A 26,480-nucleotide genomic window follows, 5' to 3' on the forward strand; every position below is an offset into this window, starting at 1 on the left:
GTGCTAGATGTCGATTAAACACTTACACACCTCATCATGCCCTACATAGATCTACCATGTTATTTTAGATACCCTCATCCTGCTAGTTTCTTTGTTGCACTTTTCTCAGTCCTTTCTCTCCGCGAGTTTCGCTTTCTATTCTCTGCCTTATTTTTTGAGGAATTGGAAGAGGATGCCTTGATACTGCTACGTTTGTTTCTTTTGGAGTTGCCTTCCTCGGTCATAATCGGATTATCCACCCGCTTGTATTTGCTGTGTGAGCTCATATGCCCACCAAAGGCTTGAGCATTTGGGAACTCCAGTGAGCACTCATTGCACCTGTAAATATAATTCACATCTGGACCAGGTCGGACTTGTCCAGATAGAAAAGACAAGACTGCCTCCTTATCATGGTTCAATATACCATGCATAGCATTCCGAAAATTTGAATTTAGACTGGAAGGCCTGTATGGCAAATTCAATGATTGTGTTTCGAGATTGATGCGGGTTGGTGAAAGAAACTCATCTGGGAGTTGATGTTTCCCCTTTGTGTTCACTTGAAGACAATGGATAGAAGAGTTACCCAGTTGCTGCTTGTCGTTTAATAGGATATTTTGAGAAGCAGAGAAAAAATCTGGTGGTTGGTTCTCAGGATTCATAGGATGATTTCGTCTAGGAAAGTAAAACAATGGCGATTTTTCCTCAGGATTCGCAAGGATTGATCGGGTACAGAAATTAGTTGAAGGTGACTTCTCCGTGGGATTCTCCTCCGGATGCAGAGAACGCCTTTGGCCAACCAAAGCACGCAGTGATTGCTCATCAAAAGGAAACTTTTCATTAGTGAAGCAAGTTGATGTTTGGTCCATTGTTTCAAATGGATCCACAAGACCAAGGCCAATATCGTTAATTGCATCTATTGGAGTGGATGGCGGATGGAGGGATGATGTTGCCATCCAGGGAGGCATTTGGTTGTCTGTGAAAGGTAATGTTTTCACATGACTACTTTCATTGGGAGGAGGGATAGAAATTGTAGATTCCATGAGATTTGTCATGGTCTCCTTGCCAAGACATGAAATAGGTAGCTCTCTATATAGGGTGGAATCAAGGGCGTTGGTTTCAGATAGGAAGAGATCTATGTCAGAGTCATCCATTGACATTGAAAAGAAAGAGAGAAGAGTGAAGAAGATACAAATTTGAGGGAGAAGAGGAGTTCAGGTGAAATGTGAAGGACGAGAGGAGTGTTTTAAGTTGGTTTAAATCTTCTACTCGCTGCAAGATGTGAGTTGTTATTGTTGGAAGTTATCTGACTAAAAGATAGCCTGCGTATTCGGTGAAGAAGATTCACTGACTACAGTGCATGCATTGCATATGGTTGCAGTGAAAACTAAAATAAACTGCATTGCATGCAGTTGCATTGAAAGTAAAATCAACTGGAGACATGTAACTGCTCCTCCTAATTGTTTCTCTTTTGATCTCATAAGTAGCCAAGAGAAACAGAAGCGTTTTCCACGTTAATATTCTGTTCACATTTGATGGAATAAAATGATCCCTGGAAGATCATATGATAAACTTGCCAAGGAGAATTTGTGCCAAGATTTTCTCCTTCCTTCTATATTCTATGTGAGATGGGGAATGTGTATTTCTTGCGAGAGTGGGAGAACGGGAGTGAACGATCTATTCACCTGGTCCAAAAGATAATCATGTATGTGCGAACTATTTTATTTTTCTATGGAAGGTGAGATTTGCTGGTTATGTGCATATTTTTAATGTAAGGAAAGCTGTAAACTTTAAAAATATGCATATCTTTTGGGTCGTGCTCCATAGACAGGTTGTTTCCAATAAGATGCACATTACACAACCACTACATGTGTGTCCGGAATCAGGAGTTACCCTAGGAAAGCCAAGGATTCAGGCACACCTTTGATTTCGGGGATCACTGAAGCTTAGTCACAATTGAATTGCCTGTTAATGGATTGGAAACTTGCACCTATTTCTTTACTGAGTACCTGCAGATATATTTCCTCTGGGCTGCGAGATATCGAAAAGCTAGGACATTGCTTCTAACGCGTCTGAACATCAGCCGCACCTCTTCTAACGGGTCTGAAAAGCTAGGAATATTGTACATTTTTTTAAACATTTAGGGACTAGAGGGAAGTCGTCTTTCTTACAATGCTGTTTTCTCGTTTGGATAAGATGAGTTGGCATGATTTCGGTATCCTCTTTCCTGTCATTTAAGAAGCAAGTTCTTTCTGGTGTGGACTGTGTTACATGATGATTTTGGTCTATTGCGTCCATCCAGTTTTTGTTTTCATTTTCTTGTGTTAATTCAAATTTATCTTGGAGCTAGAAATGCAGATTTGAGGTAATCCAGCTGCTTTTGTTCGGCACGTAAAATTTGTCCATCAGGCGGTTTACTTTAAAAGCTAAATATACTTACCACATACTAGGATGCCTTGCTAAGGTTCACTTAGAATTTAAAGCGCAAATTGTGATTGCTTGCTGGCATTAACAATTTAACAGTAACTAGAGCGCTAGCTCCTTGTATTCGGCATATATTTCCCCCCCCCCCAGCATCAGCATGTGGTGGTGAACTGAGATCATTTTACAGTGTTTTCTTGTATTCATAGGTGAATGCAAGATATGACTGTCAAGGAATCATTTCTTGCTAAGCATTGCCAAATTGTCGATGAAGATCCTGAGAATCTCACAGCTGTTTTAGTTGCTGCTTGTGACAATTGCTACCAAAGCTCGCGGGGGAGTGGTAAATGTTAGGAATTTAACGCCTAAACCCCTAATTGCAACGGAAACGCAGTATAGAAAAGTACACCAAGATTTAACGAGCGGTTCGGCAACTGCCTACGTCCTCCGCCGGAGCCACACAGATAATTTCTTATTAATTAAACAAGAAATTACAATTTAGGCGCGTATCTCTCTAAAACTGAGATTGCTCCTGATAAACACTGTAGCCTTACAGTGTTAATAATCAAAGGGTATGACCCTTTTCAATTCTCACTTGAATAAATACCCACAATTAAAACCCCTCTTTTATATTCTTATTTCTCTCTCTTCTTTAATCCCCTCAACCACTGTTGAGTGTGTGGATTTAAACACAAAATCGCAGCTGCGATTTGGGGTTTTCCGCGCGGCCGCCGGGAAGAAAAATCGGAGAGGGGGAAGGCTTCAGCAAACCGAAACCCTAGCTGATGGGGTTTAAATAGGCGGAGATGAAGAAGCTGGCGACAGCCTGTCGCCACCGAACAACCCTGACGCATAAGGTCGGGTTGCCCAAAACAAACGCATAGCTAGAGGCGGAACGCAGAGCTAGGGTGAAGAGGCGAACGCAAAGGTGGCATCGCTGTGACGCAGGGCTCGCCTTCGCCAAACGCAGAGTTCACCCATCGCGCAGAGCTCGAACGAACGCAGAGCTCGAGGCTTCGAGCTCGTCCTGTCGCCTGGACTCCCGCCTTGTCGCTTTCCTGGACCTCGGCGCGCGCCCATCCTGGAGCTCGTCGGAGCTCCTCCGCCGCCGGAGGTGAGTTTGATCTACACATTTCAACAGTAAATGGAAGGTTTACTCTAGTTAATTTAATGCTCAATTGTGCAGAAGCTAGCAAGGAGATATTGGCCGCTAACGGGAGACGTGAAGATATCTGAAAGAGACGAAGTTATGACCTTTTTACTACTTGGCGTAAGCTATTGCAGGCTTTGCGAAAATCATCACCGAGCGACCTACCACCCTAGCTACCATTTCTGTAGTAAATCAACAGTAGCCACCTACTAGCCCCGTTAATGTAGCGATGTTAGCCCTGTTAATGTAGCGATGTTGTAGCAACCTAACTTCTGCCTATAAATAGCTGTCCAAAGCTTTCGATGGAAATTATACCGGTAGCAAGAGAAAAACAAAGAGAGAAAAAAAATAAAAATAAATATCGAGTGTTTGTAAAAAAACATATTAGTTTGCAGTAGAGAAAGTGGTTATATTAGAGAAAGTATTGAGTGTTGTATCATTAAAGGAATAATAATAAAATATTTCTTAGTGTCCCCACTACTTTAAACTCAATAGGCATTGCAATAAGTAATCACTTTTGTCTAGAATTTTACCCGTAGATTGCTTTGCCAGATTGTTTCTTTGTCTGGTGTTTTTACTTGTACTTGCATATCTTTGTATTGTTTCCTTCTTTTGTGGACTCATACACGAAACGGTGATGTTATTAACAGAGGAAATAGGAAAACTACATGCAGAGAAAGGGAACATAAGCGTGAGCTTGTCCCAGTCTAAATATTTTAATGAATAGTTACCTAATTAGATCACTTATTTTATTGTGTTTGGTAATCAAAGTGTTTCTTTTTGTAGTGTTTTTTAAAAGAATAATTTTTCAAAACAGGCCGATTTAGCTTTTTATTTTTCAAAATCGACCGTTTTTTTATTTATTTATCAAAATCGACCCGATTTTGTGATTAGCAGGTTAATCACTATCCTAAATAGTCGGGGTTGCCAACCCCGACTATTTAGGATAGTGTTAAACCCTAATTAAAGGTCTTTAACCCTAAAAATTAATGTCCTAATTAGTCGGGGTTGGCAACCCCGACTATTTAGGATAGTGATTAGCCTGCTAATCACAAAACCGAGTCGATTTTGATAAATAAATAAAAAAACGGTCGATTTTAAAAAATAAAAAACGAAATCGGCCTATTTTGAAAAATTGTTCTTTTTTAAAAACACCATACCATGGTGTTTATTTTTTAAACGTGTTTTCAAAACACCATTTATAGTTATTATTTATATAGCGGCGGCGGCGGCGACCTGACGACGACGCCGGCCGGCGAGCGGCAGGCGACGGTCGCGTGTCCAGCGGCGGCGGGCGACAGACGGCGGTATGGCCGCGGACGCCGGCCGGCGATGACCTGCCGGCCGCGGGCAGCGGACAGGACGACCACCGAAAGGGCTGCAACGTGTCGGGCGGCGGCGGGCGACGGTGTCACTGCGCCGAGGGCAGCGCGACGACGGCAGCGGTGGCGGCGGGCGGCATGGCCGACGGTAGACGGGCATCGGCGAGGCGGCGGCCAGCGGCTGGGTGGATGGCGGCCGGGCCGACGGACAGCGACGGACAACGGACTTAGATGAAAAAACGGGAGCGGCGGACGGGGAAGCGGGCTACAGACAGCTGACGGCACCGGCGGATGGGGCGACGGCGAGGGCGGGGACCCGAGGGCGCGGCAGCGACGCAGCGACGGTATGTGGAGATGCAGCGTGGCGGGGACAAGCGAGCGCGGGCGAGCGGGCGGCGGACGGGCGGTGGCTTAGATGAAAAAACGGAATTTCAAAACACATTTTTGGTGTTTTAAGAAAAGCGTTTATTTTTTGCATTTTGTAAATGGTCAAGTCAAAAAATCGTCCCGGTTGCCAAACACGTTTTATTGTTTTTTTTGAAAAAAAAAAACGAAAACGGCAAAAACGCCATGGTTGTCAAACGCTCCCTATCGACCAGACATTTGTTTCCTACAGGGAAATTTTTAAGGGGAAAAACTATTTATTTTCTAAGAAATGTTTTTTAAAATTGTATTTAAAAAAAAGATCCTTTCCTATAAATTAACTACTCATTAATTGTACCCTTGCATGGGTGGGAATGATTTTGCTGCATATGCTTGGACCTATCTTTATTTTAATATCTGCGAGGGAAAAAAAGGTATTTACTTGCTTTACATTTCTCTCTAGACTAACAAGAGATGGTATTACTGCGGGTTTTATATATCTTACTGATTGCAGTGATTACATCCTTTCTTCTCTATTTCGAGACTACATTAGCAAAATTAAATATAACATTTTTGGATTCATAATTTTTTTTCCTCGTCATGTTACAACTCAGTGTTAGAAAGATAAAATTAAGGATAAATAATCATTGAACTATGGAAGAACATCTTTAGTTTCATAGGTGGGGTTTAAAAAAAAACTTAATTGCACTTTAAAATCCTATAGTTCCACCTATATTGCACTTATATACTCTCACTTGTTTTTGGCAGCACTTACCTACCCTAAGTGTGTTTGAATGAGGGGTAGCCAAGGGTAAGGAAAGGAAAAAATAACACTTAACTCCATTTGAGAGTTTTTTAAAGGAAGGTAACAGAGGGTAGAGAAAGTAAAACTTTCAAAAAAAAGTTTGGTTTTTTTCCCCTCAAATTGGATGGTAGAGAGAGTAGGGAAGTAACTTAAAGACTTAAATTTTCTCTACCACTATGATCAACGACTCGGATTTGATTATGAAACTATTTCTCCCACTTCCATTCTTTAAGTTAGAACTTCTAAATATGATAAACTAAGTTCTCATTTATTCCTCTCACTAAACTTCTAAATAAGATATTATATTTACTCTTCTCTTATTTTTGATAATATTTATAAACCCAAATTTTTTTGGGAAAAATGTGTCAAAGCCCCCCAAAAAAGAACCTAATGTGGCCCAGCCCCATCAAGTTTTTCCCATGCTCTTTAGCCTAAAAAAACTCAAAAAAGTGTGGCCCAGCCCTAAAAGCTCATTTTTATACATGTATGACTTGTATTTGTACAGAACTTCTGAAAATACCCTCTTCTCACCCAAACTGTCATGCTCTCTCTCTCTCTCTGACCAAATCCGATCCCTCACTGATGTCGGCACGATGACCCACCTCCTTCACGAATGCATCGCCTACCAGCGCTCTCTCGACATCCGCCTCGACTCCCTCCTCTCCTCCGGCCCCGATCTTGACTGCAGCCTCCTCGCATTCCGTCGCTCCTCCTCCCCTCTCATCTCCCTTGCCTGCTCTGATTTGTCCCTCCTCCTCTCCTCCCTCTCCTCCACCGCCTCCCTCGACCATCAAGTCTCATCCCACGTTCGCCAGCTCGACCTTGCCAAGTTTTAAGTGCATTTCGCCCTCTACCACATCGACATCACACTTCACCGTTCGCAGTCCCTCGACGCTGCTCAACGACCACTTAACGTCGAGGACTGACTCTGTCACCTCATCAAGAATTTGTTGTCTGTTGGGGTTCCCGAAGGGCCGGATCCAAGAGAGGTGGAGACTAACTTGGAGGAGATGTTATCATTGATGCATTTGGGGGACGATTATACTAACTTTATGATGTCGAAGATTAGGGGATTATGGTTCGTTGATCTTGAATTTGGTTCAGAGGCTGTGAAGAGATTAAGTGTTGGGAGTTTTAATGGAGTGGTGCAGGAGCTAATTGGGTATATTTGGCCCTTGAGGAGTTCTTTATGTTGGAGAATGTGAGGAAGACAATATCAATTGATGAGCAGCAACTAGAAAGTCTGACGACGTCAATGGTGGTTGGCGTGATTGTATGGGTCTGATCTTTTATATATATACACCAATGTCATCACATTTCAGGTAAACATAATACACTAGAGAAAGTATGAAATATTTTAACTATTCTCGATGATGAATCTTGTGTCATATGTGTCAGGCTTGTAGTTGAGCTTCTAATAGAAGGATGGGGATAGAAGAATCGAGCAGAGCCATTTAAATAAGGATGGAGAGAATTTTGTTTTAAAAATTGATTGATTGTAAAAACTTGTGTGCATATTTGTATTGTGTTACTAATTTTAGTTTTATTAACAGTAGATGTGGATGACAAACAATGCAACAAGCTTGACTTTTATTATTCTTATTGTATTTACAGTATTTTTGCCATTAATTTGATACGTTCATTGTTGATACCAAAAATACTTAACATGTTTACCTGGAAAGTTAACATATTTAACTAAAAGTTAATAAGCATCGTCAAAAATTAACATATTCAGCCAAAAGTTAACAGAAAACGCAAAACATTAACATGTTCAGCCGAAAATTAACAAGCAACACCAAAAGTTAACACGTTCAGCTGAAAGTTAACAAGAGACTTAAATAGTTAGCAGTAAATATAAATAGCTTACATATAAAATTATTGTACTTCAATATGATTAGTCTTATATTCTTACAACTGATATTGCTTGAATATGCAATTTGAATAGTATTCTACGGTAAAAAATACTTCAACTAGGAATAATAATACTATTTAAATTTTGTATTCAAGCAATATCAGCTGTAAGAATGTAAAACTAATCGTTTTGAAGTACAATGATTTTATATGTAAGTTATTTATGTTTAGTGTTAACTAATTGAAGTCTGTTGTTAACTTTTTGTATTTTTTGTTAACTTTCGGCTGAACATGTTAACTTTTGGTGTTGCTTATTAACTTTCAGATAATAAAATTTTTTCTCGACAATTGTTCCTAGCAATGGTGAGAATGTAGTGAGATTAGAAGATATTCTCAACAACACTTCCATCATTCCTTAATGGTGGTACACAACATTAACTGAAAGGGGTCAACAATTTGAAAGTGTGAAAGAATTAAGACTAGCTTTGCAATACTATTCTATGGCAAAAAATACATCACCTAGGAATAATAATACTATTCAAATACTTCAGCTAGGAATAATAATACTATTCAAATTGTGTATTTAAGTAATATCAGCTGTAAGAATGTAAGACTAATTATATTGAAGTACAATGATTTTATATATAAGCTATTTACATTTACTGTTACCTATTTTAGTTTCTTGTTAACTTTCAGTTGAGCGCGTTAGCTTTTAGCGTTCCCTGTTAATTTTCGGCTGAACATGTTAACTTTTTGTGTTTCCTGTTAATTTTCGGCTGAACATGTTAACTTTTGGCGCTGTTTGTTAACTTTCAAATGATAAAATTTTTTCTTGATAAATTTTCTCGTAATGGTTAACTATTTAAGTCTGTTGTTAACTTTTGGCGTTTCCTGCTAATTTTCGGTTGAACATAACTTTTGGCGTTCCTTGTTAACTTTCAGATGATAAAATTTTTTTCTCGACAGTTGTTCCTGGCAATGGTGAGAATATAGCGAGATCATAAGATATTCTCAACAACACTTTTATCATTCCTCAATGGTGGTACACATCATTAACTGAAAGTGATCAACAATTTAAAAGTGTAAAAGAATTGAGACTAGCTTTGCAATATTATTTTATGGCGAAAAATACGTACTTCGGGTAGGAATAATAATACTATTCAAATTGTGTATTCAAGTAATATCAGCTGTAAGAATGTAAGACTAATCGTATTGAAGTACAATGATTTTATATGTAAGTTATTTATATTTACTGTTAACTATTTAAGTCTCTTGTTAACTTTCATCTGAACGTGTTAACTTTTGGCGTTACTTATTAATTTTCAGCTGAACATGCTAACTTTTTACGTTTTCTGTTAACTTTCGGCTGAACATGTTAACTTTTGGTGATTCTTATTAACTTTCAGTTGAACATGTTAATTTTCAGTTGAACATGTTAACTTTCCAGGTGAACCTATTAAGTATTTGTAGTATCAACAATGAACATATCAAATTGATGGAAAAAATACTGTAAATACAATAAGAATAATAAAAGTCAAGTTTGTTGCATTGTTTTTCATCCACATCTATTGTTAATACAACTAAAATCAGTAACACAATATAAACATGCACACAAGTTTTTATAATCAATCAATTTTTGAAACAAATTTCTCTCCATCCTTATTTAATGGCTCTGCTTGATTCTTCTATCCCCATCCTTCTATTAGAAGCTCATCTGCAACTCCGGCACGTATGACACCGGATTCATCAGCGAGAGTAGTTAAAATATTTCATACTTTCTCCAATGTATTATATTTAACTGAAATGTGATGACATTGATGTATATGTATAAAATATCTGACCCATACAATCACACCCACCACTATTGATGTTGTCAGACTATCTAGTTGCTGCTCATCGATTGATATTGCCTTCCTCGTATTATCCACCATAAAGAACTCCTCAAGGACCAAATATACCCAATTAGCTCATGCACCACTCCATTAAAACTCCTAGTACTTAATCTCTTCACAGCCTCTGAACCAAATCCAGGATCAACGAACCCCAATCACTTGATCTTCGACATCATGAACTCAGTATAATCATATCTCAAATGCATCAATGACAAGATCTTCTCCAAGTTAGTCTCCACCTCTCTTGGATCCGGCCCTTAGGGAATCCTAACGGACAATAAATTCTTGATGCGGTGACAGAGTCGTAGTCTTTGACGTCGAGCGATCTCGAGCAGCATCGAGGGACTGCAAATGGCGAAGTGCGACGTTGATGCAGGAGAGGGTGAGATGCACTCGAGACTGGGTAAGGTCGAGTTGACGAACACGAGAGGAGACTTGATCGGCGAGGGAGACAGTGGAGGAGAGGGAGGAAAGGAGGAGGGATGAATCAGAGCGAGCGAGGGGGAGGAGAGGGGAGGAGGAGAGGCAAAGTGCAAGGAGGCCACGATCGAGATCAGAGCGGGAGGAGAGGAGGGTGTTGTAGGGTCAAAAAATTGAAGTTTGATTGATTTCTTGTTTTAAGAAATGAGTTTGATCACTTGGTACGAATCCCTTACACTCACTCTCTCGATTACAGAGGAATAGAAGATTAATTTGACTTCTCTTTTGTTTAAAAGTGGGTTCTTAGTGGCGAAATGATACTTCTCTCGATGGTCAAGCCGATATTGCTTCTCGTTGACGATTAGAACTAGATCACCAAAGCTTCTAATGATGGCTTAGATCACGAGAATACAGACACTGATATCTCTTCACGCGATAGCCAAAAATCTTCCAAAATGTCCCTTCTTCATAGCTGCTCATGGCTATTTATAGAATTCGTAGCACGTAACTGACGTGCTAGAATTGTGGGTAGAGGGCGTAACTGCCTCCTCTAATTCAGTCAATGTTAGTTAATGGGGCGTAACATGCTCCTGAAGTTTAGCCACATGGCTGACTAGGTCTTCGGAGCCGTTACAGTTAGATCTCCCATGGACAACGAGCTTCACTGCATGATAAGGTTCGTCAGATTAGACGAGCCTCAATATACAGCAAGGTTCGTCTTATGAGTCAAGCTTTGTAGTATAGCGAGCTTCTCCTGACGAACTTTGTCTTCTCTGACTTTGTCTGACGAGCTTCGTCTTCACTAACAAACTCCGTCTTTGATAACTGGGTTCAACTGTATAGCAATCCTCATAAACTTCCTTTTGATGAGTTTCATCTTCACTGACGAGCTTTAAGTCTGATGATGAGCTTTGTCTTCATTGACGAGCTTCACCTCTAATGATGAACTTCGAACATCGTTTCCAACGATGAGCTTCGTATTTTGATATCAAGCCTTGCTGCCTGGCGAGCCCTTTTCTAATGTCGAGCCTCTCTGCATTGGCGAGCCTTATCTTTGATGTCGAGCCTCGTTAAGATGAGTTTCAAATGAGCTTCAATGATTTTATTTGAGCTTTCGGGCGACGTTCCCCTTCACTGATGAAGTTTGTCATGATGAGGTGCGACCCATGTCTATCTTTTGGCATTTTTAGTGCTCACAAGGCCAAATGATTAGCCAATGATAATGATCTATAAAGATTAATGAGAGTGGAGGAGAGATAGACTTTTGATTAGCCTCTCAATCTCCCCTCCTTTCATGTTGATCATGCCTATTTATAGGCTTAGGACCATTATGGAGTGAGTTAATGAGCTTTAACTCCCCTTATAATAAGGGAGTTAGTGGTCATTAACTCTCTTTAAATGAGTGAGTTATTGGTCATTAACCCTCTTTAAATGTAGCATCTGAAAATAACGATAGACGTGGTTCGTCAATAACGGCAACGACGAACTTTATCTTCAATGACGAACTTCGTTTCTAGACGAACTTCATCTTCAATGATGAACTTCGTTTTTAATGAACTTCGTCTTCAATGATGAACTTCGTTTCTGGGGAACTTCGTCTTCAATGACGAACTCTGTTTCTGGGTGAACTTCATCTTTAATGACGAACTTCGTTTCTGGCGAACTTCGTCTTCAATGGCGAACTTCATCTTCAATGACGAACTTCGTTTCTGACGAACTTCGTCTTTAATGACAAACTTCGTCTTCTATAACGAACTTCATTTCTGACGAACTTCATCTTTAATGACGTCCATCATCATGATGGGCTTCGTTGGCTCAGATGAGGTTCATCATCATGATGAGCCTCGTCATGCTTGTAGCGAGGTTCAACCTTGCTTTATTCCTTGGTAGTTTTTTAGTGCCTACAGGTGTGACGCCATTGTTTTCACACATGGCTGCAGTGCAAGGTGAACCCAAAGATGTCAAACCTGCCATGCACTCACATCGTGAAATAATATGTTTTACCATCACAGTAATATCTCTCTAGTGGAATCAATAATAAGTGTAGGTACAAAACAGGCAAATAAGAGTATTAAATGTAATGGACATGATATAGAAAGAGATATCCAAATAAACATACTCATGTCCCAACTAAATAAAAATAAAATACAACTGATGTCTGAAATAAATGTGAAGTAACTTAATACATAGAGTCAAATGAAGACAAACTGAGGCACTCAACCTTCTCAAAATGAAATACATATATAATGATTAACTAAACCATAAATAAATGACTGTGGAGTATCAGCTACTAAAAATAAGGGACGTCGACTATGCTGTAAATCCGTCAACATGCGGCTCTCCGGAACTCTGATCTGCTACCTGAAAAGAAGGAAAAACAAAAAGAAAAACAACAACAGTGTCAGAGCGCTTTAGCAAGATCATCTCCATCCGTCCCAGGGGAAGGGCTACTAAATGTGATGGAGGCTCTATCTATTATGCATAGTCTACTTAAATCATTTACCCTGTATCTAAATGATATTAATATTTAGAAACCCACAACACGAGACATAGTACGTCGAGCGAAATAATCCAAACAAGAAAACTCTCATGTGTATACTATATGTCTCAAATTGTGAATCACTAAATATCAATTCCAAACTAAGAATAAAAGATAAAGGAAAACAATACAGAAAAGTAAAGTTGCTGCAATATCATAAATATCGACCATATAACTCGCGCTACCCTTGGGTAGATGATGTGGATACAAGAACTAAATCTCCTGTAACTCCTAAACCCGAAGCAATCCGATCACAATATAACTCAACGATGAATCCTATTCATAAATGGCTTGCGCCAAAGATTTAGTCTATCCGATATATCACAATATAATATCTCGTAAGGTTTTATAACTCATTACATTATCATGCAGAACAGACTACCAAATTAGGCATCCTAAATATGTACACGACTCATTAGTCTCATCACATCACTATGCGGGACGGACTACCATATCAGGTATCCTAGAAGTACGGCTCTCTAGCATCATCGCATCACCGTGCGGGGCGGACTACTAAATCAGGTAACCTAAAATCATGACTCAATGGCATGTACTAACGACATAACGACGCACTCTCCCTAGTAGTACTGAGCTGTGCTCATCAACGATATCCATACATGCATACATATTATAATTAATTGTTAACTCAAACATGATTAAAACAATACCTGTAATAATCCTCTTCGGGATATCCGTGTAAGTGCCACAACTCTATTCGTGTACACCCATGGTTGCATGTGTGTCGTCGTAAGGCTCGAACCTCGCGTTCACGATTAAACATGCAAGACAAGTCATCATAAACAAAACAAGGTGTCGATCGACCGTTCTAAAGCATCAGTCGACCGACGGCAAACGTGCACCAAAGGCACTGTAAGAAGACATCATCGGTCGACCGATTGGTTCTTATCGGTCGACCAACCAGAAAGGGTTTGAAAACCCTGGCGAAGCAATTAGTCAACTGATCTCTTGGGATCAGTCGACCTATTACACTATCTTGGGTTTTCTCAGGTTTCTATGTTTTGAAACTTGTCTCGAAAACAAAATTTTGTTAGCATGCAAGGTTAAACAAGATTTAACTTTCATGGTTGCTCAACAAGGGTTAAATTAAACATGGTTACATCTCTTGAAATTAAACACTTAGGGTTTAACATTCCAATTAATGAAATTCTCAATTAACAACATATTTTAATAACATGATTAATAAACAGAGATTAATTCTAATTATTCCACAAATATAGATTTGTTTAAACAAGATTACATCGTCTATGTGTCATAACTTATGGCTTAAACATCTTAATTAGCAAAAGTTCATTTAAAAGATTAAACTAGAGGTTTTAAACCATATTAAAACATGAATTTAAAAATTTAATACAATCCTACTGATCATGATCAACTATTCTTATTAAACAGAGATTAAAGTTACAGATCTTTTCATTGGTTTTAGATTTATCGTCACAAACTAGGTTTTATCACATCCGGTTAAACTTTAAGTAGTGAATTAAACACTTAATTCACTAAAAACATGATTTCTAACTAAGGGAAAGGTTTGGAGGAAGATGATCTTGCCTCAAACGTCGTGTTGAACTCCTGAACACGTGCGTGCAAGATCCTTCTTCTTCAAGCTCGCAAATCCCGCCTTCCTGGGGATAATCGTCTCAAGAAATCTCCCAAAAACTCACAGATTAGGGTTAGGGTTTTGAGAGGGAAGGTGGATGCTGATATCTCACGCAAAAGATCAGTACACAACTGGGCCTGAAGGCAAACAAAATCGACCCGAAACAAACCTGTACACGCAGCTGGAACCCGTCGGTCGACCCGCCCCCCGCGCGCGCCCCCCCCGCCACAACCGATCGGTCGACCGGTCGGGTATCATCGGTCAACCGATCGGCCTAGGCCGGTCGACCAACCAGAACACATGCATGGTTTTGAGCATGTTCGCTCCTGTACTCTTATATACACACTTATATGTATTTAATCGATCTCAAATCGATTTCTAACATACCCAACCATTAATAAATGACATTTATCACAATATTACTCATTTATTACTATATATCAAAAATTTCGAGGTTTTATAGAGGGAGTCGAGGCGGACGTCGAGAGAGCGTTGGTAGGCGATGCATTGGTGAAGGAGGCTGGTCATCGTGCCGACGTCGGTGAGGGATCAGATCTGGGTTAGGTCTCTAGGGTTTGAGCAAGAGAAGAGAGAAGAGAGAAAGAACGGATTAAGGGGTAGAATTGGGTTTTCGCAAAACATTTTTCTCTATGCTGACTTGGAAGAGTACACAGGGGCTAAAACACAATTATTTATTGTATTGGGAACTGTCTCACATGAAAAATAATACGTGGGGCTGGCCACGTGAAAAATAATAAAGAGGTCTGATCACGTGAGCTTTCTTTTTTTAAGGCCTTGGCACATTTTTACCAAAAAAATTTAAAAGTTGAATTTAGATGCCCTAGATATACACTTAAAATTTCATAAAGCTTTTAAAATGGGCGCTTAAATATCGTGTATCGCTGGCCCGGATGACGGTGGCTGCACTTATTTTCCACTCAAATCTGACGAAAATACCCACACACGCAGAGCGCGCGGATAATAAACCTCTGTCTCTCTCTCTCTCTCCTTCCTCCTCTCACTAAAATAGAATCAGGGTCTCTAAACATCCCAATTCTAGTTCTCGACTCCATGGCTTCATCTCTCCAAACGCTCTCTCCATCCAATTTCATCGTCCCTTTTCCCCAACCCTCCGGCATCGCGGAGGACCGCCTGCGGTCTCCGACTTGGCTGACTCTGTCCGGCGCGGATCTTTGTGAGGGCGAGTGGTTCAAGCAGACGTATCAGGGATCGGCGGGAAATTTTGAGAAGGAGATGGAGAGGCTCTCCGCTAAAGAATCACTCCTCCTCGCTGTGAGATTTTGTTCCTTATTTCTTTAATCCTTGGAATTGGTCACCTTTAACATGAGCTGATGAATTTAAAGAGCTCATATTTGACTTGTGCTTTTTTGGCTGCTCTCAATCTGAGGCGTTCTGAGTTAATAAAGCTTGAATTCCTTATTTCTAGTTAGTTGATTGGCAGTTTAGATGGAATTCTACCTAATTGTATAGGTTGTTTGTGAAATTCTGTTCTTTAATATGAACATTATTTCTTGTTGGAATTTCCTAGAGAAGATGGTTTTTTTTCCTAAACTCATAAACACTTGCAAGCAGCTGTTTGCGTTGAAATAATTGAAATCTTGCTGGAAATGTTCTTTCGAATTTTATATTTTTGCTATAAGATGGAAATTGTATCATGAATTGGTGGAAATGAATTTGACTTTATGGGGTGCGCTCTTTAGGACAGTAAGTGAGCTTCTGTGTTTGGTTGACATTTCTGGGACATGGAATTTTTTTTATCTTATTTTGTATCTTTTGCGTAACTACTAGAGACGGAGCAACTTCTTTCTCTGTGTGAATTCTGTAATCATCTACGTGAACTTCATTCGACTTTAAATACTTGAAAAAGTCTTCTTGCAGTAATCTTTTTAAACACTTGCTTCTGTTTCTTCAAACAAGAGCATGTAATTGTCGATCGCTTCTTATCTGTTTTACCCCTAATAATCCTGGTTGCAAGAACGTGCTTATCTATAGTATGTATTGCTCTTTCAAGCTGCTCCATATCACAAGCTTAAATATATTAAGTCTAAAATTCTTGAATTTTTATGGAATTATTTATTTCATTCCTCTCTTGAGTTGCCTTTTACCTAAATTGGAGTTTATGAAACTACTTGTTTCAGTTTAAGGATGCTGGAGGTTTCCAATCTTTGGTTGGTGGGAAGACAACAGAAATGCATCGCATTGATGTCAACGAGAGAATCATTGGGCTTGAACGGCTAAATCCCACTCCCCGTCCTACAACGTATGTTTCTAGGCCAAGAGATGTACAACTTTTTCATAATTTTTAATCAACTATTCCGGAGAATATCCATAGATAAGATTTACACTTCAGGACATGTAGCTGTGGGTGTGCATTGGGAGTTTACATCTGATTAGTGGTTGACATTCCAAAATATTTAAATCTGTTTGGTTATAATCTAACTATTCTGTGTATTTGCACCATCTGTGTTAAAAGGATGTTTATCTTATTTATTTTTGAATATGTTTTGACACTAATATGTATGTTTACTTGTTCAGTTCCCCCTTCTTGGAAGGCCGGTGGAATTTTGAGTGGTTCGGCTCTGGTAGCCCTGGATTATTTACTGCAAGATTTCTGTTCGAGTAGGTACTTTCACTGACATGTTACAATTAAGTCAATTTTGTGATTACTGAACTCATTGGTTATATTCCCCCCCCTGCAAGATAGTGGAGCCTGTTTCTTTATATGTTAGTGACAGAAATTTAGAGACCTTCAAGCCTATGATATTTAAATTTAATTATAGTTTATGCAAGCACTTTCTTAGTATAAAATGGTAGTGGCTTTATGTACTCTTCACCATTTTTGTTGTTGGTATAACTGGCAACAAAGATAAGATAGCTATATTGGCTCAGTCCAGACTCTTAGATTGGATTATCTGAAGTAGTTGTATTTCATTTTTTCTAGTTTCAAATAGGATGGTCAGGTTAATTAGTTATGTTAGCTTTCCTGGCTATGTTACTGATGAAATCCAGTCAGATATACAGTTGAGTTCAATAAGTGAGATATTTTCATTAAGTTGGAATCAGGTCAAGTTACAGGCTTACAGCTTCACATGACAATAGGATCTGTGTGTCTAATATATTATACTCCCCTCACGTGCGAAACTAGAGTGAATAAGGAACTTTTAAGAGAGTAAGACCTTAAACTGTACTCCAGACACAGTAATATAACATCTCAAAGGTATATTATATTATATTATGTTATATGCTCTTGTAAAGTTACCTCTGAGGAAATCGTCTGATGTCATTTGGTAAAACAAAGGCATAAATTTTTTATTGATGCAACCTTGTGCCTTATTTGCAGGAGGTTTCCTGTAACTTTGGCAAATTTGGTGGGTTTGGATATGCTGATCAAGGATGGATATTCTAAAGTCACAGCAAATCTGAAGTTTCTTAATTCTGTAACTCTCACTAAACAAATTTATTCCCTTGCATTATTTTCTATTTTACATTAAGAGATGGGCTAAGTTACCAGATTGGTATCCTTTGTTGACCCTAAGTGCCAAATTGATATATTTTCATATTCCGGCAGCGATATGGTATATAAAATGGGACACAGTGATAATAAAGCCTATTTTTTTGGCCAGAGTAAAATTTTCGACGAGATCACCTCACGTGACTCTTCATGTGTGTCTGACGCGACTTAATTGGGCATTTGTGGCGAAGGTTAAGCAGGATCTTCAACTAACCGTTCTGAAAAAAATCTCCAAATTCTTCCCCCTTCTATCTTTCTCCCTGCTCTCCATTCATGTGAGGGAAAGAATGATTCTTTCTGAAATTGTAGAGATTCCCTAACCCAATTTCAATTGCCCTAACATAATTTCAATCCTAGGAGGAAGAAGAACACCTTTTTTGTTAGGAATTCGAAAGATTCTAATTGATAGTATCCAAGGGGATTTGATTGCAAAATTTAGTCTGGACCATCCCAGACATCCGAAAAGAGGGTACATTTAATCTGCATGCAAATTGAGCTAAAAGGTGCGCACAACGATTTCCCAAATGACGACCTTGGTTAACAAAAGAGGTTGAAGAGCTTGAAGAGAGTCCAACAATTTGAGAAGATACCTGAGAGATGTTGCGTGTGTGCAATCACTCCATGTAGCATAAGCACAATATCAAGGCAATCCAATTCTAAGATAATATCAGTACAACCAAAAGAGAGCGCAAACATAACCTGGCAATGCATGCAAAAAGTTCACCTTGAGAGGGGGGGGGGGAGGTAGTGGATTTAATGGTTCAAAGAATTGGAGATGGCAGCCAAAATGGTTGTGAGCAATTAACCCAACAGCAGAGCAATCATTACAAGCGGCATCAACATTGATTTTAACAGTACTCGAGGGAGGAGGGTTCCAAGTATGATGGAGCTGATATTGAAAGGAGATCCTGGAGGTGATGTGATTTGGGTATGCACCTGAGTGTAGACTTCAATGAGGGTGAGATTTGCAAGCAATGTCAGCCTTCTACAATTGAAAATAATATCACATCTTAATTTCCATATGAACCATGTGATGATCAAAGTAAAAACAATTGCAGGAAGGTCGTGGATGGGAAGAACACCCACTTTGATCCCTGCTTTTTTGAGCCCTAATTTGAACAAGAAAAAAAAAACCATGTTTAGTTCAAATGAATGAGCACTCTATCTGCCAAGTAAGAAGCCACATCAGCATCCACATGATGAATCACGTGACGTTTAGTCACTGGAAATTTTGCTCCGGATAAAAAATAGGCCTGTTGTCACCGTATCCCACTTTATATACCTTATCATCACCGGAGTAAGAAAATATACAAAGTTGGTACTTAGGGTCAACAAAATGCACTAATCTGATAATTTAGCCTTAAGAAATGTGTATCTTTAAATGTGAAATAAACCTGCTATCAATTTATTGAGGGATATAGTTTTGGTATCCTGGTATTATATTTGTAATGTAAAATACGCTCAAAGTGGTAGGTGGGAATGTATTACTGCATGGTAATTGAATTGGGAGCTTCTAGATACTTTTGTATGACACCTTGCAGTTCATTTAAAGGCGATTCTCAATATTTTGGAATATCCCAAGATTGTGAGACCTTTGGCCATCAGGATTTCTTTATTTACCTCTCCTGATTTCTTTATTTATCCCTTCCTACCTCTTTATATTCGCCAACTTTTTCTTCACGTCCTAATCTTAAACCCTATAAGTAATATCTCTAGTGATTATGTATAGCTGGTAGTATGGGAAAGTGAAACTCAGATTCCACTCAAAGTACTGCTTATCTACATTAAGCAGCATATTCTTTCTTTTTGATAACAAACATTTATTGAAAAATAACCAATATGCTTGCAGAGTTGATATAGCACTTGGGTGCAGTACAACCTGACAAATTCGAGGAAACAACCTATGGAAAGTATTCTTCTCCACCTACATCTGAAGATACTAACCTTATTTAACCCTCACCGTGCGAGAAAAAAGTAATGTTGGTTACAAATAAATTTAAAAAGAGATGAAAAGGGTGTAAAAGATACTGGAGTCTGGACCTATTTAGATTTAAAGTCATGACAGATGCAAGTGCCTCTGTATGATACCACATTGGGTGGGGAATCCTCTTTGCATTGCATAATAAAATGCTTTCAATTTGATTGCGTTTTCTCTTTTCAGAAAGCAAGATTTTGAGTCTATTTATAGTATATGGTCTGTTGGTTATGACTGTCTATACTGCTTTGAGGATTTAAGATCTCTATATGCCTTCACAAGAAACCTAACTATTTGAATTGCTGGCTTTTGGAAAAATTATTAAATGATAATCTATTTACTTCTACAGAAAGTGCCTGTCAGTAATTGGCAGTCATGTCGATACTTTTGTCGGAATCAGACAAAAGGCACGGTGCAAACTTAGTTTGTTATAATGGTATGTTAAATGAGTAAGGATTCTATCATAACAACCCATAGAAAGGTGTGCTCGGAATTTTAAAAAACATAAAATGATTTATAACCTTGGACATATTCAAAGATGCATGTATTGGGCTGAAAATACTTGAGCTTGGACATATTAATATGTAGATACATATTACATACTTCCAGTGTTGGACTTGGACACAGATGGACCTGTCTGTCACATTTGCTTGTGTAAAAGAATCAAGTTCTTGGTAGGGGACTGCCCTACAAATAAATTGAACGTGCGGAAACACTGATTGTATGACTTAAACTTGCATTTTTGCAGATAGAAAGCAAGTTCCTCCTTACCACCAAATTATCTGTAGAGGGGCCTATCCGAATGAAAGAAGAGTATGTTGAAGGATTGTTTGAAACACCCACTGTTAGCGAACAGGCTATTCCAGAACAGCTTAAGGATGCACTTAGACAAGCAGCTGGTTCTCTGCAGCAGCTCCCAGCTCCTATAAAAGACGCTGTATCTAATGGACTGACACTTCCGCTTAGTAAGTCAAATTTGGTTATTGATGGTACATAATATTTTATCCATCTTAGTATGATTTTTTGTTATTGTACCTTTAGATTCCAAACTAAATGGGAAGATCTGCACTGGCCTTAATGTTCTTGATGCTTCTGGTGTAAAATGTGATATGTAGAAAGTATTATCTACTTCATGTTCTCATTTTTCTATGTATGTTTGATTTGTATATGTCGTTTCACTGTCTCATTCATTTTTTTAAAATTAATTGCTTATAGATGTTTATTTACACCTACAAATGCTAACAATAAACTCAGTTAAAATAACTTTTATGAGTGAAAACGTTTATGTCATTCTCTGTTTGCTTTAACATGATGTATCTTCTACTGCACTTAGTTCGCTGTTCATGTGATAAGATAACTTGTTTTCTTTTGAAATTATTTAATAAATAAGAGAAATATGAGTGAACTTGTGTTCATTCCTTATCGATCATGAACTCTTTAGCAGAGTCTTTCAATAGAAATTATCTAATTCATAAAAAATGTTCTAAAAGTTTTTTGCCTATGCTTTCCAGGTGGTACTTTCCAGAGACTATTCATTATATCTTATTTGGATGAAGAGATATTGGTAAGTTTGTCAACAATCAATTTGCAGTATTGAAGTGCCTTTTCTTGACCTTTTGCTTTTTCTCCCATGATTCTGGTGAAAACTATTAAATTTCTAGATGGAATGATCAGAGCATCAGGTTTAGACAAGATACTTACTTGGCTGGATTATTCTGTATAAATATTCTAGAATTGTGGATCACTAATAATATACCTTTTTCATACCTGAGGAATTTTTTGGGGATTGTTAGGGAACTCTCCGAATATGCATGTGTTTCTGATCCCAATGGGCTTAGGTTTGCTTGGAATTTAAAACAGAGCAACCTCAGATCTCCATCATTGAGATTGTTTTTGGGATTGAACAGGGAAGACGTAGCATGCTATCCTTGTAGGATGTCTTCCCTCCCAAGTGGCATAACAGATTGATCCTTCTAGTGGGCTGCATCCTACAAATTACAATCGTGGTTTCTCTTTCATATTAATTTTATAATGCAAGATCCTTCTTCTGATCTTTTTCCTTTCTTTTAAGATTGGATTTATCGGGGATACCATGATCCATCTTCAGGTGGTTTGTAAACTTGCAGTCTTTTGAAACTTTAGATTGACCCCTCTAGCAGGTTGTATCCTATAAATGAAAATTGAGAATGACAAAAAGGTCCTACCCCCATCATCAATAGTTAACGGAAAATTTAAAAAAAGGATTTAATATGATGACGGAGAAAACATTTGGAATCTTTGTTGATGGCTTCCAAAGTTTAAGGACTCAAGTGAAATTTAGCCAAAACATAGGGACCTATACCAATGCTTTGCATTTCTCTTTCATATGAATATTATGTATAAGATCCTCCTTTATATCTGTTACCTTTCTTTCAAGATTGGAATTATCAGGGATGCATGATCAATCTTCAACTGGTTTGTAATCTTGTGCAGTCTTCTGAAACTTTAGGATTGTAAGACCTGGGAGCACTAAAATCCTTTTTATTTCCCTCTTCATCTCCTTCTCTCAAATATCTTTTGGAAAGGAGAGACGGGAACAAATAAGAATAAACATATGATGGACCAACTGACCAAGTTTGCTTCATCTTGAGCAACCATTTGACAGCCATACCACAAACCATATTGTCTTATTGTAGTTGAGCTTGGGATTTACCATAAAGGCTAGATTAGTAGAATAGAACCAACTAGTATAGAACTCATTGACCCAGCACATATGAGAACATAACAATCTGATGTGACTAAATTACTTATAAAATAGGGTTATTTTCAGATGCATCCCCTCTGCTATGTAGGTATAGCTACTTATCATCCTTGTTCTATTTTATTAGTGCATGCATCCTCTAACCTGTGTGATGTGTTCTCCATGTTAATCTTTTAGCTCCTGTGGGAATCATTTGGTGGTCAAAACATTTTCCAAGATCATTTCCACAAGATCATCCCCCCATTAGTTAAAACCTAATAGGAAAATAACTCTGTCATGTGGGTCGGAAAATAAAACAGAATGATGTAGAACACACGACAGATACGTTTATGTCAAAGTGGGACAGTCGCAATCCCAAATGCAGGCCTGGTCGAAGAAAATAACTTGTTTCGAAGAAACGGCCATAATCTTCAAACCGTACATTGGAATTAGACGAATTATATATGAAAATCGACTATCTTGACGAGATGGAGCCATCCAAACCGACCCTTAAGGGTTCGGTTTGCTTCCTTCGTTTCGCCAAATTCCTTACGGTTTGAGAGATATCTGCATTTTTGTCCGTTTTTACTATTTTTAGTAATGCTTTCGGAGTCTGTTTTGATTAGGAAACAAAGCCGATTTGATCTCAGATTTGACTGGTGGACTTTCCTAGTCGTAAGGAGTCTTTTTAGGAGTTTTAATGTTTTAGGAATTTTTTTACTATTTTTGGTAAGTTAGAGTCCTTGTAGGAGTTTGAGTCCTTGTAAAAGTCTTGTTTATTTTCTATTTAAGTAGGGCCTTGTAAGCCCTAGAGGCATAACTTTTGATTAATAAAATTTCGTTTTTCTTCAAATTTACTTCGTGGATTCAAAGATTGTCCTTAGTGGATTTCGAGGCTACTACTTCCTTGCTGCATCACAGAACATGGATCATGGATGACAACTGGCTACATCCCAAATACTCCTATAAAACAATGTAATATGATATTTCTTATCATTCACGGAGTCATACAAAACCTTATTGCGCCAGTTGATCAGGATTCATGATATCCTGAGCTATGCACCTTTGTGATTTACAATTCACAATTCACAGCTTATAGAGCATATTCACCTTTGTGATTTACAATGTACAATTCACAGCTTATAGAGCATATTCAGGTACACATTGGCCAACTGTTGATCAAAAGGAACATAGGAAAACCATCCTCTTAGAACTACTTGGTTCCTAGGAAAAGATCCATTAGTATATTAAGTGTTGTAGATAGGCCCAGAAAGATGGCTAATATATTTGCAAGTCTCGCTTAACAATTTTTGCTTGTGGCATCTGCATCAAAATCCTCCCAATAACTGTCAACTAACCTCCCTGTTAATTGTCTCTTTGAATAATTTCATGGACACGTCATGTGTCTGATTTACAATTCTTTCAGTTTACCCAGTTGCTTACATAACTTCTTGCAATACTTAGCGCAAAATCTAAAGTAAAATACTCAATACTATTTAATTTATTTAAATTCATTTAACATCTTTAATAAGGTAAAAGATGAAATTGTAAATTTTACACCAAAATTAAGCTGGCAAACAGTAAAAAGTTAACTCTGATTATGCTTTGAGAAACAACATTTGTGTATATGTTTAAGGTAATAGGGGGTACAGCCCACCTTGTCCCACTATCTCAAAAAATGAAAGGAGAACCAGAAACTGGAAAAAAAATTGAAGTGAACCTTAGTGAGGATGAATAAGTACAGCCCACTGTGTCCTAGGAGAGATTCATGAATGGACCTCAACTATTAGTGTAGTCGGTTTTCAAACCGCATTAAACAAATATTTCTTTCTCATGTGTGATAATAACTTTTATGGAGGTTTTCAGTCATTCAGTTTTGTATTATCTTAATGACAATTTAGGTGTAAGAAAATTGTTTTTGTTTGCAGATCATAAGGGATTCTGCTGGTGCTCCGGATGTCCTTACAAGATTAGAGGGCCCTCTCCCACCATTAGCAGATGAGACCATAGCCACAGAGTATGAAAGCTAGCATAAGAGTCTGATGTAATGACTTTCTGAGGACAGGAAGCATTTTATAATTCTTTTTTATTGTTTTATTGTAATGTTCTTTATTGTCTGCTTGAGTTTGATTTACTATGAAAACACCTCGTCTTGATGACTAAATATTTGAAAATTAATGTTTGTATTGTTTTCTCCTACACAAAGCAGAGTATCTTAATCTTCACATTCCAAAATCACATGTTTTTGGATCAAAATTTTCGCATTTACATTTATACATCAGGTATAAACAGCAAAAAGTTTAGAATGTTTGCAGTTACAGTTTATAGTTCTTCAGCTTTAATTATATATATTGTTATCTGCCTCACATCTTCAGTCATCTTGGCTTTACTTCCACTTGATGTTCTTGAAGTGGGGCTACTGAGTTTAGACTACATTATGGGCACATGTACATCTTGCTATCCAACTTGCACTTAGCTTGCATTCTTCTTCCATTCAATGCATTCGAGGTTCTCCACTATCATCCCACATTTGATCTTCTTCCATTTGATGCATTTGAAGTTCTCGAGCTCCCATATCCAGAATGCATGAGATGTGGATCGCTCATAACATCCTGCAGAAGGCATCACAAAGGAAGGTGACTGTTTTTAGTATTTTTTTTCCATATGTCAAATAAATGCTCAGTTTTAATATCTTCATGTTTGTTATACAAAGATGTTTCTGTTCTCATATTCTTTTGTTGGAAACTCACCACAGAAGCATGACTATGCATAGGCGAGCTATGAGTGCTTCTCAACAAGCAGTAGTCCATACTTTCCTCTCCAAGAGCTCTCAACCTATTGAGCTCCGGCAGCACGATTGTCGCAAGATCCGGCCTATCCTTCCTCCTCAATTCCGCACACTGAAGAGCCAACTCCGCATACCTTTGCGCCTCCTGAACCGGCCAATCTGTGACTGCTGGATCCAGCAGCTCCGCAAACGTCCCCTTGTCAATTGCTCTACTAACATGATGCGTCAACCCCATTGGTGGTTTTGCAGTAATTATCTGCAACAGCATAACTCCTAAAGAGTACACATCAGATTTCACTCCTAACATACCGGTCTGCTGATACTCAGGATCAATATAACAAAATGTTCCAGCAGTAGATGTCATCCGATACTGAGTCACAGTATCAGCCACTGTAGGTGGGACTAGACGAGCAAGGCCTACGTCGCTGATCTTGCTCACGTAGTTCCGGTCAAGAAGGATGTTGCCAGGTTTGAGATCTCGATGGACAAGAGGTTCTGGTTTTGTTTGGTGGAGGAAGAGGAGGCCAGTGGCGATCTCAGCGGAGATACGGAACCGATGCTGCCAAGGAATAACGGGGGTGTTCCCTCGACGGAACAGACGGTCATCAATCCATTGCGCCATGTATTCATTAGACGAGGCAGCCGTATTCAGGACAGCACCAAGGCAGTAGGACCATGTTTGGATGTCTAATGCAGCTTCAATACTTGAACCTGCCACACAGTTTGCGAGAGTAGCTTATTGGGTAAATTTCCTTAAACATCCCCCCCCAGAAAACCCCCCAAAAAACTTTTTTTCCCACTTAAACCCTCTGCACATTGGGGTGTCTCACGGAACACACTTGAACTTCTGAAGTTTTAACTACATACCCCTTGACCTTATTGCCTGTTAATGTCGAAAAAAAATCCCTTTCTGAAATTTAACCCCAAAAAATGAAAAATGCTAATTTAAAATAAAGTAATTGGTACTTCCGTCACTTGCAACATGATCTGTCAAAGTTCACGGTGTCCTTTGGGGGTTAAGTGAGATAAGTTCATGAGTGTTGAATCGAATAAACAAACTTCAGGGGCTTATGTGCAAAATACCCCAAAGTTTGGGGGGGGGGGGGGGGGGG

At 38.6% G+C, this 26,480-nt stretch overlaps 1 protein-coding gene and 1 pseudogene across 1 annotated transcript; one reads left to right on the forward strand and one right to left on the reverse strand.

The window, feature by feature from the left end:
- On the forward strand, nucleotides 15,567–24,805 carry LOC109840975 (probable plastid-lipid-associated protein 13, chloroplastic). Its single transcript, XM_020409817.1, has 7 exons — nucleotides 15,567–15,647; nucleotides 16,514–16,635; nucleotides 16,911–16,994; nucleotides 17,716–17,812; nucleotides 20,610–20,826; nucleotides 21,373–21,425; nucleotides 24,509–24,805. Exons 1-7 carry the CDS (start codon nucleotides 15,609–15,611, stop codon nucleotides 24,608–24,610), a joined length of 714 nt encoding a protein of 237 aa, XP_020265406.1. The 5' UTR covers nucleotides 15,567–15,608; the 3' UTR covers nucleotides 24,611–24,805.
- Nucleotides 24,937–26,480, reverse strand: part of LOC109840976 — a 4,546-nt pseudogene continuing 3,002 nt past the window's right edge.

Source organism: Asparagus officinalis, chromosome 5 (assembly GCF_001876935.1).
Source record: "Asparagus officinalis chromosome 5, Aspof.V1, whole genome shotgun sequence".
NCBI lineage: Eukaryota > Viridiplantae > Streptophyta > Magnoliopsida > Asparagales > Asparagaceae > Asparagus > Asparagus officinalis.